This window comes from Anas acuta, chromosome 4 (genome assembly GCF_963932015.1).
Source record: "Anas acuta chromosome 4, bAnaAcu1.1, whole genome shotgun sequence".
Lineage (NCBI taxonomy): Eukaryota > Metazoa > Chordata > Aves > Anseriformes > Anatidae > Anas > Anas acuta.
Genome location: NC_088982.1, coordinates 60376488 through 60395150, shown reverse-complemented (window position 1 = coordinate 60395150; position 18663 = coordinate 60376488). Strand labels below are relative to the sequence as shown.

Genomic DNA, 18663 nt, shown 5'->3' with positions numbered 1-18663 from the left:
AGGCTTCATGCGCTCCTCCACAACATTTCAGCGCGGTGAGGCAGATTAACAACGCACAGTGCCAGGACTACAGAAAGCTTTTATTACACCCCAAGTGCCACCAAGGCTTAGTGACAGCGTGAGGGCGCCTGCCATGCTCCTCAGGCACCGGGCATAGGGACGAAGCCCTGACAACGACACTCGCTGTCCCTCGGGAGCCACAACCCCAGGGCTCCCCCCGGGGCCTCTCGTCAGGCGGGCGGGCGCCATGACGGGGCGGGCACCGTGACGGGGCGGGCTCCATGACGGGGCGGTGCCATTAGGGGGCGGTGGGCCGGAAGTGCGCAGCGCCGGGGGGGCCGCCATTACGGGCAGCCGAGCAGGCCGCGGCCCCGGCCCCCGGCGGGCAGCGGCGACGCCATGGAGGAGAAGAGCTTCACCAAGGAGCTGGACCAGTGGATCGAGCAGCTCAACGAGTGCCGCCAGCTGAGTGAGAGCCAGGTCCGGAGCCTCTGCGAGGAGGTGAGCGGGGGGCAGGGCTGCGGCGGGGGGTTGGGGTGGGAAGGAGGAGAAGGAGGAGGAGGAGGAGGAGGAGGAGGCCGAAGGGGCCGAAAATGGGGGCGGGAGGGGCGCTGGGGAGGCGGCCATGAATCGCCTCACGGCGGGAGGAGGGCTGCGGGCACCTGGTGGGGGGCTGGGGGGGCAGGGGAGTCGTGCTGCTGGGCTGGCCGGGCTTACACGGTGCTGGGGGGAAGAGGGACGTGGTTCGGGTTGGGACAGGCTTTCTTTGGGTTGATGGCGTGGTGCACGCTGTCAGGAGGTGATTTTGCCCGTCAGGAAGCAGGTCACGATGGGTTTGGCTTCAGAAGTTAAATGCCCGTGTGCGAGTGCGCTCCCTCAGGGCTGCAGTCCGTGGCAAAGTTAGGGTTTTCTTTGGGTTTAGGTAACGTGGCAAGACTGAAGAGGTGAATTGGGTTTCTTCGCAATATGGGAGCAAAGATTGTGCTTTCTGTTCGCTTCCTGTCGCAGCAACCAACAGAGACTGCTGCCACACACCCGGCGGTCCAGAGAACCTCTTTGCTGCCTTTCCCAGGCCAGCTAATAGCTGTCAGGCACAGGAGGTAGAGCAGCGAGTCCAGTGCTTCCTTTAGCATCACGTTGCTTATGGCGAGGTTGGTGTTGTCATGCCGTTACTTGTGCATCTTGTTCAGCTTTCTCAGAAGCAAATCATCTTTTCTGATGCTCCTTCTTGGCAATGCACTTTGCCCAGTGACTGAACACCTTGGTGCCAGCTTTCAGAAGATGCAGGTATTTTTTTTTCTCAGGTCTTTCTCAGCAGAAAGGGTCCACACCGCCACCCAGTAACATGCCAGGGTACCCTTTGGAAAGGCGGGAGCTGTTTGAATGTCCCAGGCAGAGAGATGCTGTAGGACTCCAGGCTGTGGCTTCCTGGCAAATGCTTTTGCCAGCAGTCCTGACTTCTAGCTGGCCCTCCCAGCCTCTGTTTCCTTTTATCCTGTTCCCCTTTTTTCTTTTTTACCCATGCTGGGACTGTCCATTTGCTTTAAAGGCTTTTTCTCTGTGTCAGCTCTGAGGGACTGTGGCGAGGAGGGCTGGTGCTGCAGCAGGGAGCAACAGCAGTCGCGTGAGGAGTAGACGTCTTGAAGAGCAAGCAAGAGCTCCTTGTGGCTGTGCTGTCTCTTGAGTCAAGCCCAGCTGATAAGCCTGAAAGAGTTTATTAGTGTGTTCTGTGCCTCGCTCCCAGCTTTGCTGGTTCGGAACTGCACATTTCCCTTCTCAGGTAGCGTGGTTGATTAAGGAGCTGTGGCTGCTGTGTTTTCCAAAGCTGGAGGATACTGCTAGCAGACTGGCTGCATGTCAGTGGTCACACAAAAAGCAGAGAGCTTGGCATGGCACGTTGAGAGTGCAGGTGAGGGGGGTGTCAGCCATCAAAATAGCAGGTAGGAGCCTGAGCCTTTTGGCAGGGTGGGATTCCTTTGATACAGATGCAAGCTATCACAGCACCTGGCTTTTCGGGAAGGATGCTGATAGCTGTTCAAAATGGCTTGGATGTGAAGTAAATGTGGTGGTCTTACTTGGCTTGTTCTTAAGCTTTTGAGGACTGGTTGTGTGGTTTAGGTGGTAGGGGAAGGGAGCTCTGGGTTTTGTGGTCTTGCTGTTGGTGTGAAGCAGCTCTGCCTGAAAGCTTATTTGGTGCCCCTGAGATAATGATCGGAGAAACCTTTACCAACTTTCTCGCTTCTAAGTACTCCCTTTCACACGACTGATTTCGAAGAAGTTAAACACAGCGGTACCTCTTGCCTTGGGTTTAAATCTGTGAAAGACTTTGGTAATTTCAAAACAAAACTGAAAGGTTTATGTGAAAGTGGGAGAGGGCTGGGAATATCCCAGACTTGCTTGTGTGGCTTGTTCCTGGTTTAATTGCTGGCCTAATGGACAGTAATTGAGGAAAAGATTGGAGACAGCCAGGCCCATGGAGGGTATGAAAATTAGAAAGTTCTTGAAATTTGCACCTGTAAATCCACCTGCCTGATTACGACATAATTTTGGCAGCTAATCCATCATATATCCCGTATGCAGATAAGCAAGATGTCATCTGAAGACAACATGAAAACACTTGTTTGCTGTTCTGCTGCTCTTTAAAGTGAAAGCTGAGATCATTCTGACATTTAAATGATGATAAAAGGACAACAATTATCACCACTGGAGCTTGTAGGCATGAGAAGTGTTCCAGCATGTTGGGGGAATGGGCATCAGATGTCTTGCGTCTCACGCTGCTTAACTTCATTGTGGTAGACTCCTTGCAGAAGAAGGTTGTTAAAAACCCTTTCTAGCTCCTATTAAATAGGCAGTGAAAAATCTGTTGAGCTCTGCCTTGGATGCTTCATCGGGTGCAATGGCAGGTTTGTGTCCGTGCTGCCAGCTTTGAGCTCCTGCCCTTGGGCCCTGGTGGGAGGGTAGCGCTTGCTGTGAACTGGCATGGGTACGGCTGCCCCTCGGAACCTGCACTTTGGGCCCCTAGAGCCAGGCTGAAGGGCCAGGGAGGTGGATTTGCTCCATAGGAAGCACTTCCAAGTTTGGAAACAGTAAGCTTTAAATTCTTTGGATTTAGGGTTCAATTCAGCAAAGAGGTGAGAGCCATCCAACTTATAATGAAATAGAACAGTTTTTCGGTGAAGTAGTAAGATGGGGCATAAAGGAAAGCAAGTAAAAGGCTGCTTCTTAAATTAACCACAGGCAAACAACCCCTCTCCTTAGTTTCCTTTTTCTTCCATCCTTGGTCTTTGTATGTTGAAGAGGGGGCTGCGGACTCGTTGCAGTGAGCAGATTGGGAGCTTTGTGTTGTGAAGGGGTGGGAGGAGAAGGACTCTGATCACTAATGAAGACTTGCGCTTCTCATCCGGTTGTTGAACGGTGACTGTACACCGGTTCTTCAGGCAGCAGGAGCCAGTTGGTGCTCCGGGGAGCACTGCTGATACTGGCACGTATCTGTGATGTTTCTGCCCTCCGAGATCATTTCACCCAAGAATAATCTCGCTAGAGCGAGCTCGTAGGCTCTTCTGCACTAATTGGTGGAATTAGTGTGAGAGATGAAGCCAAGTAGCATCCTGGCGGCTGTTCAAGCCATCTGAGCGTTGCATTGAGCCGTGGCCAGCAGCATTTCATCTCTTCAGCAACGGAGTTCATCCTAGGGTACGCTGGCCCAGATGGCTCCAGGAGTGTGCCTCCCGTTGGTGCTTGCTGTCACTCTTGGGGTGTCCTCTGCTGCCTTGCTGCTGGAGGGCAGCCCCCCGCTTGGGGAGAATCTGACTGCTTCTCGTGCAGGCCAGCCTCCTGGGGCAAATCCTGCGAGACTCTCCATCCTCAGCACACCTGTTGACACGGTAGTTTGATTGATCACAGCTGACGAATTTTCGATATGGAACTCCATAGCTGGTTTCTCTCTTTCTTGAAGTAAGAGCCTCTTAAAAATCAAGCTGAGATGGTGATGCAGGCTATGAATTTTCCAGAAGGAGCCGAGTCTCTGTGCTCTTGAAGGATCTCGTGTGCTGATCGGGTGCCTGGGGTCTCTGTTGTTCTCCAGGGAAAGCCTGAAGCTGAAAATCTGCCTCCTGGTTGGACGTTAATCCCCTCACCGATGGAGTCGGCCTGCACAGCCTCGTAGACAGATCTGAGCAGCCAAGTGCTTGATGTGGATTTGATCGTTAAGTCTCTCACCGAGGGATTAGCCTCCTGGTGATCCTGCTGGTAGCCTCAGAGCCCGCGTAGCATCGCTGCTTTCGGAGCAGCGCATTAAGGGGTTGTGCCCAAGCCCTGAAACCGCTCGGTTTCCTCTTGTGGGGATGGATGATGCAGTGACATACGGGGGCTCCCTCCGTGCAGGTTGAGGGTGGGACAGCGTGCAGGCTCGTGTTCCTGCCCCCAGAGTCTGAAGCTGGGCAGGAGTGGGGCTAAGGTGATTGACAGGCGCACTCCTCACAAAAATAATGGGCTCTTCAGAGTAATTCTGAGCATGGACCTTGTAAGTGTTGTGCTTAATGGAGGCATACTTGATAAGAATAGCTAAAAGCTCCTCCTTTTCATTGTGACCTGGGGGGTGTTTTCCATCCAAAACAAAGGCAACACACTTAGGAAGTCGATGTGTTAATCGCTGTTGTCTAAAACAAACGTAGCTAAAATATGACTTTAATAATTACTTAACAGCCATCGGAAGTCAGTAAACAGCAGTCGAGCAGGGCAGCTCTCCTCGCATCAGCTTCTTCCTTTCCTTGCTCTGTAATGTGCTTTTATTATTTTAAGCCTTTTTGCTGTAGTCTTAGCCCTGCATGGTGAAATGTGCGAGCAGAGCGCGCTGATTAATTGCAGCTTTTCTGGGATGTTTTTAACGATGCTTAAGATTTTAAAGGTCTTGTTCTGCCTTAGACAGTCACGTGAGGACGATCTCATGTGGTCAGCTCAGTTCCCAAGCCTGATTTGAACCATCTCTGCAGCATTAAAATGACAAAATTCATTTTTCATGCGTGTGTACGTCCACAGAGTAAGCTAAAACGGGCTAACCAGTAACAGCTGGTAGGCAGCTTAAGGAGCGAGCTGCTGCTCTTCAGCTAACAGCTCCTCCTCTGCCCTGAAGGGAAACTTCTAGATGCTCCTAGTAACCAACATTTCAGGAGTTGTGCTAGCCCACCTTCCTAAAACGCATTTAACAGGAGCCTGTTTGACGCAGTACTGTGCGAGAGGAGCTCTTCTCTGCTCCCTGCGTGCTGCTTTACCTCTGTGTGGTTGGGATGTGTGTGGGTTGAGACACTGGTGAGTGTGCTTTGTGTCCGTGTTGTGACCCACATCTCGTTCCCAGAAGCCTCAAGGAAGGCTGCTTGCTCTTACGCAGCGGGGAAAGGAGCAGCACGCGTGATAGGAAAAGGCAGAAAACCCCTAACACCTTTTGTGGTGAAGTTCACTCCAGTTTGCGGTGAAACCCCGTCTCCTGCTTCATGCAGCATATGTCTGAACACACTGAGCAAATGTTTTGTGACTGTGTTTTGTATCCTTCTCTCACAGAGGGTAGAAGCTCTCGGGAGGCGTTGAAGGTGCTTTTAAAGATGTGAACAGGGAGAATTCCAGTAGGGCTGCAACACATTAAGCAGTTTCCAGTCCTGGTAGAGCTGCAAGGTAAACTCCACCTCACTGGCTGTGCGTGCAGGGTGCCTTTTGAGGGTCAGGGTCACATCCTTCAGGTTACTTTCCATGCAGCTGGCACGCTGGGTGCTGCTTGAGCCCTTGACTGCCTGGGATGTAGTGACTCTGTGAATATACACTTTCCTTAGAGGAGGCTAGGCAGCTGGCTGTGAAGAGCAACAGTGTGAGGACAGGCGTGCTTGGGGAGCTCGTTGGGGATGTCCTCAGTAATCAGCTCCTTCCTGGCAGCGGCTGGTGGGACCCACATCAGCCTGAGTGCAGGGACTTGGGGAACGGTCCGATCATCGCCTGCAGGTGACTGTTCTGCACGCTCATCCCTCTGCTCCAGATCTGAGGGAGCCTGCCTGCGGGTGCTCCTTGTGCCTCCCTTGTGCCTGGAGCTCTGATCTACATCAGCTGATGAGCCTGGAGGCAGCAAAACAAACGTGGTATTTGGTAACCGTAATAAGGTAATGCAGATCTGCTAATTACAGCCGTGTAATTTAGCTGGATGCAGGGAAAGAGATGACTAAATCCAGGGATGCCTTCCCTCCATCTGTGGTCATTTTGTTGCCAGCTGGTTGTGGCTGGGGAAGCTGATGGTAGCTCCGTAGGTTTCAATTGCCTCTGAGTTTGCTCTTCCACTTGTATGTGACCTGCTGTCAGAAAAAATTGTTGAACTGTTGTGCTTGGAAGAGGATGGCAAGCCTGGCAGGTAGAAAGCCCCCTGGGCTAGAGAAGTGCCTCTCGCTTATGCCATGAGGTTCTGTGCCAGGGTAGCAAAGGTAACTTCAGGAACACTCGCTTTCCTCAGTGGCTTCAGCAAGAAGACATCAGCCCCTCTCAACGGAGATGGAGTTTTGGGGGTGCTGGGGCACTGCTGCTGGCAGTGTTGTTTCCATGGCGCAGACCTGCCTCTGCGAAATCCTGGCCCTGGGACAGCACGCCGGGTTTCTGGGTGTGCAGCGACGGGGGGAAGCGTGAGGGATGCCAGAGGAGGAGGGCAGTGAGGAGCAGCTGTCAGTGCTGGCAGAGGAGCTGCGGGAGCCTGCTGCTGTGCTGCCAGCAAAGGCGGCGACGCGTGGGGTTCCAGGCAGCTGCGTGGGACAGAGAGCGATCGGCTGAGCTGCTGGGGTGGTAGCCAGCCTGAGGGGTGGCAGGAGGGAGCCCGAGCATGAGCACGTCATGGTAAGTCAGCTGGCATCTTGAGGATGCCTAGGGGGTCATGGTTTTACAACAAGTGCAGGGATAAGATAGCATCTAGCTTTACGTGTGCTTTTGCAAATCAAGTTGCTCAAAAAAAAAATACATAATAGCTGCTTGGGTGGTGATCTGCATGGTCTCCTCTGGTATTTCTGCCCAGACAGCAAGATTATTGACTGACCTGTCTTCACACAGCTCTCACACTGAACCCGTGCTGACAGGACGGGAGCTGGCCAGTGATTCAGCTGTGGTTCTCGAGGTAAAAACTTCTAGGCATCGTGAGGCTGAGCAGTGCTTGATGTTGGCAGTCAGACGAGAGTGCCGAGCACTGCTGTAGCTCACGTGGTTGAAATGAGCTGACCTGAGCTCTCTTGAAGGTGTAGATGGAGAAATCTGTCACAGGACTGGTATGTTTCTAAAAAAAGAGTTGTGTTCAGGGTGCTGTCTGCCTGTGATGCTGATGGAAGTTACTGGAATAACGCTTCATCTTGCTGTGTTCAGAAGACAATTAGTCTTCAGAAACGATTGGAGAGGATTTTTGGATGAACCCCGTCAGTGATGGAAGTGATATGCAGCACGTGCCTGGAAGTTCACACTCCTGAATTTCAGGCTGAGAAAGAAGAAAATGTATTTCTTTGACTTTGTACCTCAGTGTGCCAATAAACAATAAAATCTACATGACCTGGCCTCGAAGGAGCAAAATTGCTCATCTTGTGCAGTGATTTGTAACGTGCCCTTTGTCTTTGCTTACTCAACAAGCTGCTTTTCCGGTGGTCATCTGGAAGGGAGCCACCAGAGGGAAATGGAATTTCCCATGCAAATGCACCTGCCTGTGAAAGAGCTTCCTATGCTTTTGCTCTGTATATTTTTTTTTTCTTTGCTAGGCTAAAGAAATTCTTACGAAAGAATCAAATGTGCAAGAGGTACGCTGCCCGGTCACTGTCTGTGGGGATGTCCACGGCCAATTCCACGATCTTATGGAACTCTTTCGAATCGGTGGGAAGTCGCCAGACACAAATTACCTGTTCATGGGAGACTACGTGGACAGAGGCTACTACTCGGTGGAAACAGTGACTCTCCTAGTAGCATTAAAGGTATGGCTGGATAGCGTTTTTTATGGTAACCTTGGACAAGTTTGTGGTTTTGGGGAGATGTGGAAGAATTGCTCCCCTCATTGACATTGTGGTTTGCTGGAGCTCAATGGATGCAAGTTGAATGTGTTAATGGAAAACGTTTTATGTAACAGAGCTCAGTGCTTACCTGCTACTCGAAACCTCTTCTTAGTATTTCTTTCCATACTCGTCGTCCAATTCTTGTGTTAAAAGCTCGTTGTGTTATTTTTTTGTTGTTGTCAATAGGTGCGTTACCCAAAACGCATTACGATACTGAGGGGAAACCACGAAAGCAGACAAATTACACAGGTGTATGGCTTTTACGATGAATGTCTGCGAAAGTATGGCAATGCCAATGTCTGGAAGTATTTCACAGATCTGTTTGATTATCTCCCGCTTACAGCTCTAGTAGATGGCCAGGTAAGCTTTTGTGCCTTGAATAAGGAAAGCTGCCCGTTTTGTAGTGTGAGGAACAAAGCTGTATTTTTGTAGTAGAGAACAAATTTTCTGTATTCCATGGCAGTTGTATAGTCGTAGTAAAGAGAAATGCTAAGTAGATAAGTGGACCTCACTGTTCCAAAATAAGGTAGAAGCTGGAGAAAAACAGGATGAGTGGTGTGAGAACAGTAAAACAAAGATCACAAGTTCTCAAAATATCAGAAAGGAGAAATTAAAGGGTTGAAAAAAGAAAAATTGTACATGCATGGTATAGAGGAGCATCAAGTGGCTTGTGAACCTGTAGTACTCCGCCAATGAGGAAATGGGAGGTGATCAGGCGTTGGGTAATAGGGAATAAAAGGTTATGATTTGTTTACTAAGATGTGCTCCTGACTGACAGGACACCTGCCATTGCAATTGTGAATAAAATAGCTTCACAGACGGTCCTGTCTGAATAAAATTATTTGAGATTTCTCTCACATTAGTGCAGCACAGGCTGTGTGGTCTGACCCGTACACAAACAGTCTCAAACAAGCTCTCTTAGCATGTGTCTGGAATTATTTTAAAGCCGGTGTATTTACTGTGGATTTGGGGAAGAATTTGGTATGGTAGTAACACAGGTTGATGGAACAGCAACGCCTTGGCACCTGCTGCTGAAGGAATGCAGGTAGGGTTTATCTGAAAGGACTGCCTGACAACTGGGAGCCATCTTGTGATGTGCTGTGTGAGTTGAGGTATTGCTATGAGTCAAGCTAGTCTTGAAACTGAAGGCATGTTATCTGTGTAGCTCTGATATTTGTATGCAATGTGCACCCTTTTGGTTTTGTTTCCATCTGTGGGAATTAAATCTGGTTTCCCTGCTGCGAGGGTGAGGCCACTGTAATTGCAAAAGAATGATAAAGTTAAAACCAGCTATTTCTGAGATGAGGCTTCACAGCACGGATGCACTGAACGGATTATTCCTTTTTTTCCTGCCGTAGATATTCTGTCTCCACGGTGGCCTCTCTCCATCCATAGATACACTGGATCATATCAGGGCTCTGGACCGCCTGCAGGAAGTTCCACATGAGGTAACAGGAAAGGAGATCCATTGTAATTTTAGATATGTTTGCTGGAAATGCAAATGCGTAGTCATGTGGAAACCCATTTGCACAGTGAGACGTTGTTACGCAGCAGATTATTGCCTCCATAAGAGCTAGAGCAGATGAACATTCATTTGGGCAAAACACACCCAAGTCAATATGCTTTGATTGTAGCAGTCTGTAAAAGGAGAGCTGTGGGGTTTTCACAGCTGTTTTTTTGCAGAAACACAGATTTTCTCGACTGTCATGCTGACTCAGAGTTGTATTGGCAAGGGAAAGTGCCTGCTGCCTTCAGCCTCATTGCAGACTTCCTTGTGAACCAACCACTGCCATGTGAAACTGTGTCATGTCACCACCCCTCCTTCCCACCCAGCTCTTCCTGTGTTGTTTCACCTTGTTTGTTGTTACCCTGTTTTTCTGGGGACCTGACAAAGTCGGATGGGGCCTGTGGGATATACATATGTGGGATGTACAGGAGTCCTGCATGGAGCAGCCAGGGGGTGCCAGCTGGACCAAAGGAAGCACCTTCTGAGCTCCTAGGCTTGCAAATAACTGTGTTGTCTGGGTGGTTGGAGCTTGCAAATGGTCTTATTTACTCTCTGATTTAAAAAAAAAAAAAAAAGCAACATTACTCATCCTGAGAAGTTGTGGGTACAGGAGCAAGAACAATGCCGCAAGGTCTGCCTAAGCCTTCAAAAAAACTGAAATAAGCTGTTTAAATTACTCCCAGAATTAGGAGGCTGCCTGCTGGGGCTTCTGACTGTAGAGAGCTAAAATGATCGTTTTCTTGTTCCGGAGCTTCCATAGTCTTATGCTGCATATGTGTGCTGAAATCTGACTTTCCTGAGCACCTCCATGTGTGATCCCTACCACAGAGCTGGGATCAGTGGGGTGGGAGACAGCAGCGGGCTTGGATAAGGACTGGGGACTTATTTCTGCCCCACAGCTTCTGAATAGCTCAGCAAGAAAAGCCCCTGAGCTTAATTTGTGCCTGTTAGATGTATTCCAGGGTACTTCTGAATTTGTAAAGTCCAACAATCAACAGCTCAGGAGAGGAAAAGAAATGCTTAGTACACTGCCAGAGAGGCTGCTCAAGATTTACCATCAATCTCTTGAACAGTTCACAACCTCCTGTGGGTCATTTCCATTCCTTTAATTTATTGCAAAGTGGCTGGCATTAATGAACCCTTTGTGCATCCTCGGACTCACGTACCTTCTCATGTGGCCTTTATTACACCACGAGTCAGGAGCGAGTATCAGATCTGCTCTCCATGCCTCTGCAGCTCTGAGATGGTAAACGGTGTGCTTGGAGGAGGAGGTGGAATGGTTTTCTGGTAGCACGGGCTCCTTTCTCAGCTGTGTGCATATTCCTGTCGTGTGAGAGGATGTTGTCTGATTCAGTGAGTGTGATGATGTGAGGTATGTCAGATAAACGTGTGTGGCTTGTGCAGAGAAGAACATGCAAGCAGTCTTTTTACTGTAAATAAACTGTTTTACAAGTGTGTTTTTATAACCATCTTGCTAGCAAAAGGAAAGCTAATGAAGAAGCTTATCTCTTTCAAGGGTCCAATGTGTGATCTGTTATGGTCGGATCCAGATGATCGTGGTGGCTGGGGTATATCTCCACGTGGTGCTGGCTACACATTTGGGCAAGACATTTCCGAAACATTTAACCATGCCAATGGTCTTACACTGGTTTCCCGTGCTCATCAACTCGTCATGGAGGTAGGGCAAGCACTTTCTGGTAGACGAAGCTAAAAAATGAAGGTAGATGAAAATTCTTATCCACGTTGTGAGATCTGCTGATGGGTTTGCATAAGCTGACATCTGAAGGCTAAGCAGAGCAGGTAAACACCTAAGAAGGATTTTAATCATGTGAAGGCAACAAGCAATGTAAACCGATGAGCTTTGACCTGCTGTGTAAATAGGGGGGTGTTCTCCCTCCCCTTCTGCGAACACGTTGCCGAAGAGACCCTGCCATACCCCATTTGTGGAAGCAATAATCTCCTTACACACTGACTGCTCTACTTAGACTGCTGGTATTTTAAACACACTGTCCTGTAACACACAGCACTCAGATATGGCAGGGATTAAGCCCTAATTTTGGCTGTTGATAGGCTATTCTGGTATGTCTTGGTGGAAAAATGCCAGGTGGGTCAGTGGAGCAGGCTTATTTTTAAATCCAGTTCAAGCAGATCCTGGAGGTAGCCGTGTTCCTTGCAGGTGAGCCAGCAAATTCTCATTCGTGGTGAACAAAGCCTGAGGGCTTATCTAAAAATCTCTAGCTTTCCTTCTTGTATGAGCCGTAACTTGCATGCAAAATGAATAAATCCACAAGTGGCACACAGCTATCTTCTCTCTGAATGGATGAAACTGTTAAATCCAGGTAAACGCAGCTTGTTCGTGCTGAGGAGTGCTTTTTGGAAATGGAATTTTAAGATGAAAGTCAAGTTTGTTGAAAACACATGGAAAAAACAGTGTTTCACAAATGCCTCAAAACATTTCAGGTGGTAAGAGGAAATCCAGATGGACTGAGGGTGGAGGTTTAACAGAGACCTCTCTTCTCTTTCTCTGGCAGGGTTATAACTGGTGCCACGACCGAAACGTGGTTACCATTTTCAGTGCGCCCAATTACTGTTACCGTTGTGGGAACCAGGCTGCTATCATGGAACTAGATGACACTTTAAAATATTCCTTGTGAGTAACCTGGCTTGAGCTGTTCTCTCTTCCTACCTAACCATTGTGGACTGTGAGCAAAGTCTGATCCTTTCCAAGGGGGTTCTTCCATGAAAAGCAAGCTTAAACCACTCTGGTTTTAACAGGGTGTGCTCTTCCTGCAAGAAGGTATTGGTGGAAAAAAAAAAAAGTAGCAAGTTGGGCTCTTAAAAGCTTTTCTCAGGTGCTTCTTTTTCTCTCTTTTCTGGCTCTGAAACTTTGGACCTTTGTCTTTTTTTTTTTTTTTTTTTTTTATTTGTTAGCACTAACCTTGTTAAAGGTTGGTGAGATTCTGAATTTGGCTGGCCTCCTGTGAAAGCAGCAGTGGGCTGCCTGGTGATGTTCACTCTGTGAGTAGCTTTTCTACTGATGGCTGAGCTTGCCTCCTGCTGGTCATTTGTTTTAGGACCTCATGTGTCCTCCAGCTTTAGACTTGGGGTGGCAGGAGGTCTGGGACACCTCATGCAGAAGCCACTGGGAAAATAAAATGATAGCAGCAGGAGGGCGAGTCTTGTGTTTGTGGTATTGAAAACTGCCTTGTGCGGAGGCAGGGAAGTGACCCCTTTTTCTTTTCCACAGCCTTCAGTTTGACCCAGCACCTCGTCGTGGAGAGCCTCATGTTACCCGTCGTACCCCAGACTACTTCCTGTAAACCTCTCCTAACCTTTGTAGAAGGAAATACACCTGGCATTTTAAAAAAGCAACAATATTTACGTGTTTCTGTACGAAATTGGGGTTCGTCTCAATTTACAATCCCTATCATGGACCAAAATGTGCCATACTGAGGATGAAGAGCATTTAGCACAACTTGAGACTGAATTCCTTACAACACTATATATCCTGTACCAATCAGTCCAACAGTCAGTTTGCCTGCTGTATTTGTAGTCTTTTTTTTTTTTTTCTGGACTGTTCAGAGAAGAGAAGATAACTCTAACACTTCCATCTCCTTTTATGCTTATTTGTAAATTTTTAGTTCTAGTGTTTAACTGGCATGAATTAGCGTTTTGGAGTTTTATTTTTAAGGGAAATGCACACTAACTTCTTACCCCTCCCCCCCACTCTTTATTTTATTGAAAGACGATGGGCCGAACTGGAGAAAGGAAGCAATTCCTGCTTTTGGGAGTACGTTGTCATAACCCGGAATAAAGCGTTCCCTTTTTAGCTCGATTCCCGCTCTGTGTCGCTCCCGTTTCTCTGCTCCCGCTCCGCCTTGCTCGTCACGGAAGCCCTTTGCCACCCGCTCGCTGTACCCGAGCAATAAACTCGCCCTTCTCTGGTGCTGCGCTCCTGGGGGGCGGGCCGGGGGCGGCGCTGGGCTGAGCTGAGCAGAGCTGAGCCAAGCCATGGCGGCGGCCGCCTACGAGCTGCTGGTGCTGGGAGGTGGCTCGGGAGGGCTCGCCGGGGCTCGCCGAGCTGCAGAGCTGGGTGCCCGCGTCGCCCTGGTGGAGCCGCGCCGCCTGGGGGGCACCTGCGTGAGTCGGGGACCGGGGGACCCCTGTGGGGCTGGGGGGAGCTGTCCCACTCACGCCATCCCTCGCACGGGCTAACTTGGGTGGCGGGGAGGACGAGGTGCTGCTGCCAGGGTGACACCAGCCTCAGGCTTCCCCCTCCCCAAATGTGGGGAAGCGGCAGCGAGCGGCGAGCTCCCGGTGGATCCGCTCGGAGCCGCTACTTTACAGGCGAGCAGCGCGCACCTTCCGTGTTCTCCCTCAAGGAAGTGAAGGGCTACGAATAAACCACGAGGCCTCAAGGCTCCGCTCGTGGCTGCGGATGGGAATGCGCTGCCCTGCCTGCTGCCCTGCCTGCCTCCCTGCCTGCCTCTGCCTGGCAGGGCACGGAGCAGTGCTGTGTTCGCTACTGGCCCCGTGCAGGTGCTCTCTGGAGCATCACCTCACAGAAATTAGGTGCTGCACTAAGACTCGCTCTTCTTCCCTCGCAGGTCAACGTAGGATGTGTGCCAAAAAAGGTGAGCGGGTGCTTTTGCGGTTGTTTGTAACGTGTTACCTGCCCTGGGTTTGTTGTGGGTCCGGGCACAGCCCCCTGTGCCTGGGGTTTCTCCCTGAGGGAAATGCCAGGAATTGCTGGGGCACAGCTGGCGGGGAGGAGGGCGTGGGGAGGAAGCAAGGCTTGGAAAGTGTTGAGCAACCAGAGCACCCAGACCCGTGTCCTGTGGGCTGGCCCGGGCAGAGGCAAGGCATCAGGAAGCAGGGCACATGTGCAGCTGGGATAAAATCCCGGTGGCATGAAGCCAGCGCAGCCAGGGTTTATCACCCCGCGTGTAAAAGGCTGCTCAGGAGGCAGCGGGAGCCGCGTTGCCTTCATGCAGAGGCCGGGCACTTGCTGCGACAGGCCTCGGGGGCCCCACGGTGTTTGTGGTTTTCCTGAAACTTCGCCAGCCTGCCTGGCGCAACGGGCACGTCCCGGGGCGGGGGCGCTGAGCGGGGCCTGGCTCTGTGCGAGCAGGTGATGTGGAACGCCGCCGTGCACGCAGAGCTCATCCACGACCACCCCGACTACGGCTTCGAGACGTCCGGCGTCAGGTTTAACTGGAGGTGAGGTGGTGGTGGCTTCACCCGTGGTTACCTGGAGGGGGACAAGGGGCTGGGGCTCGGGGAACGGCTCCCCCAGAAATGGGAGGGGGCTGCCGGCCCCAGCAGGGAAGGCGGGCAGCAGCACGGGTGTCAGCGGGAAGGCGCCTGCCTGCTGCGTAACTCGAGGCTGGTTTATTTTGTGGCTCGTTTGCCACGTACTGAGGGGATAGAGCGTTTCAGCTGAGCTCAGTGGCTTTGTTAGCTGGCAGCTGTGATAAACTCCCACTTTGTTCCAGAACCATTAAAGAGAAGCGCGACGCTTACGTGAGACGCCTGAACGAGATCTATGAAAATAACTTAAACAAGGTGGGGGCACCTCTGTATTCCCTGCTGGCCTGGACGCAGTCCCTTGTGTGCGTCTTCTGTCTGTATCTGCTGCTCATGCACCAACGGGGCTCCCTGCTGTTCCCCCCGCAGGCTCACATTGACATCATCCATGGCTACGGCAAGTTCACCGCCGATCCGGAGCCCACCATCGAGGTCAATGGTAAAAAATACACAGCTCCTCACATCCTCATCGCCACGGGCGGGTTCCCCTCGGTGCCCCCGGACAGCGAGGTTCCCGGTGAGTCCCCGCACAGCACGAGTGGTGCTGTGAAAGCAAATTATGCGGCTGCGGGGCTGTGGAGAGCCCCTCTGTGGTAAAACTACTGCGCTGCTTTGCAGGAGCCAGCTTGGGCATAACCAGCGATGGGTTCTTCGAGCTGGAGGAGCTGCCCAGGTAAGGTGGGGCGTCCCCCAGCCTGCCTGGGGATGGAGCGGGGAGATGGAGCTGGTGCTCGGTGGCTTATCCAGAGCTCCTGCCCGTGGTCACCCAGAGCTTCTTGGCTGTGCTCAGATGTTGCACAGGCTGCTGTTTCGCAAGGCTTCCACTGCTGTGGCACCCAAAACGAGCTGCTCAGGACCTCTATCCTTAGTCTGGGCACAGGAGAAGCTGCCAGCCTTTGGGTGCACGTGCTTGTCGGGCTCCAAATGCACACCTGTGGCATCGTCGCTTCTCTGCAGGCGCAGCGTGATCGTTGGCGCGGGGTACATCGCGGTGGAAATCGCGGGGATCCTTTCCACGCTGGGATCCAAGTCCTCCTTGCTGATCCGTCGGGATAAGGTACCGCTGCTGGCCAGCCCCACGGTGCCTCCCATCGTTGCTGCATCCCGGCCAGCTGCAGATCTGCGGTGGGGCAGCCAGGAAGGCTCGGGGCAGGAGGCAGAGCGGAGGTGTGCTGCCGAGCCCATCCCGGCAGCCACAGTGCGTGCAGAGAGTTTCTGCAGCAGTGCATGCCAGGGCACCTGCTTCCCCGAGCCTCGTGCTGAGTCATGGCCTGAAGAAAGAAAGATAATTATGATATTAAAAAAAAAAAAAAAAGTTAACAAAGGAGAGCTTTGTTATCAAGCGGAAGCATCACTTACCTGTGGCTGAATGGGGCAAGAGTGCAGGCAGAAGGGGGATGTGGGCGGAGGGGGCTGTTGGGCAGTGCCCCATGCGGTCCATCATCTCAGAGGGCTGCGTGGTCCCTGCCCAGGTCCTGAGGACGTTTGACTCGCTGGTCAGCACAAACTGCACACAGGAGCTGGAGAACACCGGGGTCGATGTCTGGAAGCACTCACGGGTATGGACGCTTGCTGGGGACATGCAGGCCAGCAGGGCAGCACCCCAAGCGAGGGTGTCTGCTCACCAAACCTGTCAGCACCTTCTCACCACGGCCTTGGGTTGCTTCCGCAGGTCCATGCTGTCACCAAGTGCCCCAGTGGCTTGCTGGAGGTGACGGTGATGTCCTCAGCACCTGGCCACAAGCCAGTGATGGAGGTGATCCGGGATGTGGACTGCCTACTATGGGCCGTCGGGCGGGAGCCAAACTCAAAGGACCTGTGCCTGGACCGTGTGGTGAGATGGGAACGTGTGTCCTTCCCCTTGGGCATCACCATCCCTGGGCTGCATGGGCAGAGCTTCTCGGAGCCATGTGGAACCGTGAAAAGTGTTGCACGTCCATGCTGGACTTGGTTCCTCCATCAGGAGACCTTCGGGTTGCTGTGAGGACCACAGGGTCCCAAGTGCCAACACAGATGGTGTTCTCCTGGCAGGGCGTGGAGGTGGATGCTCGGGGCCATGTGGTGGTGGACAAGTTCCAGAACACCTCCAGGAAGGGAGTCTACGCTGTTGGAGATGTCTGCGGCAGAGCCCTCCTCACCCCAGGTGCGTGCTGGTGCCCCCCATCCCCTTGTTCTCCAGCCAGGTCAGGTCTCAGGCTCCCTGTGCCTCTCCACAGTGGCCATCGCGGCCGGGAGGAAGCTGGCGCACCGGCTCTTTGGGGGCCAGCGGGATGCCCATCTGGACTACAGCAACATCCCCACTGTCGTCTTCAGCCACCCACCCATCGGGACTGTGGGCCTCACTGAAGGTAAGGGTGGGATGAGCTGCTGGGAGGCCTTAAGTCACTTCCAGTGCTTGTGTGGAGAAACAGGCTGGGGAAACTGACACACGGTGCCTTTTGTTGGCAGATGAAGCCATCTCTACACATGGGAAGGACAATGTGAAGATCTACACCACGTCCTTCACCCCCTTGTACCATGCAGTCACCCAGAGGAAGGTGAAGTGTGTGATGAAGCTGGTGTGTGCCGGCAAGGAGGAGAAGGTGTGTGGAGGGGGACTTGGGTGTCCTTGCCCAGGGGGATGTGGGGGCCCCTGGTGAGGACCTCACTGCTGGGAACACCACTGGCTGTCCACATGGTGGGCCACCAGTGGTGGTGGCATGTGTCCTTGTCACGAGCCTGACCTCTTGCTTCTTACTGGAAGGTGGTGGGGCTGCACATGCAAGGCCTGGGCTGCGATGAAATGCTGCAGGGCTTCGCCGTGGCCATCAAAATGGGAGCCACCAAGGCCGACTTTGACAACACGGTCGCTATTCATCCTACTTCAGCAGAGGAGCTGGTGACGATGCGCTGAAACATGGGACTGACTGGTGGCAGCTGAGGCAAAGGAGCCAGCTGCCACCTCTTGGCACTACCTCCTCTGTGCAAGCCGATCACACGAGGAAATGCTCAGATGAATTCTCCTGGGTAATAGGGATTTTTTTTATGTCTTAAACGTTGCCTAAATCTCAGCCAGGTGCTCAGAGAGCAATGCATCAGTAGAATCAGTGTGGTATGATTTAAAGTGGAAAATAAATGCGGTGATGCTGGAAAGCTTCTGCCTTGTGCATAGTAGTTAACGGTCCCATGCCCTGCTGAGCTGCATGAGGCAGGAGTAGGCTCTGGGGCATCGTCCCAGCACCAGGAGACAAGGGCAGGGAGCCAGAGCCATGTTTTCTGGGCACAGAAAGGGGATGATGAAGGACCCAAGCCCATAACAGGGGAAAATCACACGTGTTGTTGAAAAGGGTGAAACAGAGGACTCTGGAAACCACTAGGCAGAGAAGCTGACTGCCCAATGACACCATGGAGTGGATCCTCCTGGAAGCCATGTGGAAATGTATGGAGGGCAGAGTGGAGATTAGAATCATAGAATCATCTAGGTAGGAAAAGACCTCCACCATCATTAAGTCCACCGTGCCAGTGGACATGGGAAGAGCTACTGGTGTCACCTACATGTCCTTCTGCGAGATTTGGGCATAGTCCCACTCACCATCCCTGCTCTGGAGAGAGACAAATTTAACGGATGGACTATTCAATGGAAAGGGAAGCGGCAGGATGGCTGCATCCAGAGAGTCACCATCCATGGCTCAGTGTCACGGTGGAGACCAAGCACGAGCGCTGTCCCTCGGGTGTGCTGGGACCAGTGCTGTTTGTTATCTCTATTAACAGTGTGGGCAGCGGGACTGAGCACGCCTGCAAGCAGGCGGGTGATGCCAAGCT

General features: G+C 51.9%; 2 protein-coding genes across 2 annotated transcripts; both read left to right on the top strand.

Annotated features, from left to right (window-relative positions):
* The first annotated feature begins 309 nt into the window (after positions 1-309).
* On the top strand, positions 310-13390 carry PPP2CB (protein phosphatase 2 catalytic subunit beta). Its single transcript, XM_068681556.1, has 7 exons — positions 310-501; positions 7761-7970; positions 8235-8408; positions 9407-9496; positions 11072-11233; positions 12087-12205; positions 12803-13390. Exons 1-7 carry the CDS (start codon positions 400-402, stop codon positions 12873-12875), a joined length of 930 nt encoding a protein of 309 aa, XP_068537657.1. The 5' UTR covers positions 310-399; the 3' UTR covers positions 12876-13390.
* Positions 13391-13515: 125 nt separating this feature from the next.
* Positions 13516-17994, top strand: GSR (glutathione-disulfide reductase). The gene is made up of 13 exons (XM_068681553.1): positions 13516-13695; positions 14163-14189; positions 14687-14775; positions 15051-15120; positions 15232-15379; positions 15481-15535; positions 15820-15919; positions 16335-16421; positions 16535-16696; positions 16894-17005; positions 17079-17210; positions 17311-17444; positions 17606-17994. Exons 1-13 carry the CDS (start codon positions 13567-13569, stop codon positions 17753-17755), a joined length of 1395 nt encoding a protein of 464 aa, XP_068537654.1. The 5' UTR covers positions 13516-13566; the 3' UTR covers positions 17756-17994.
* Positions 17995-18663: the final 669 nt, after the last annotated feature.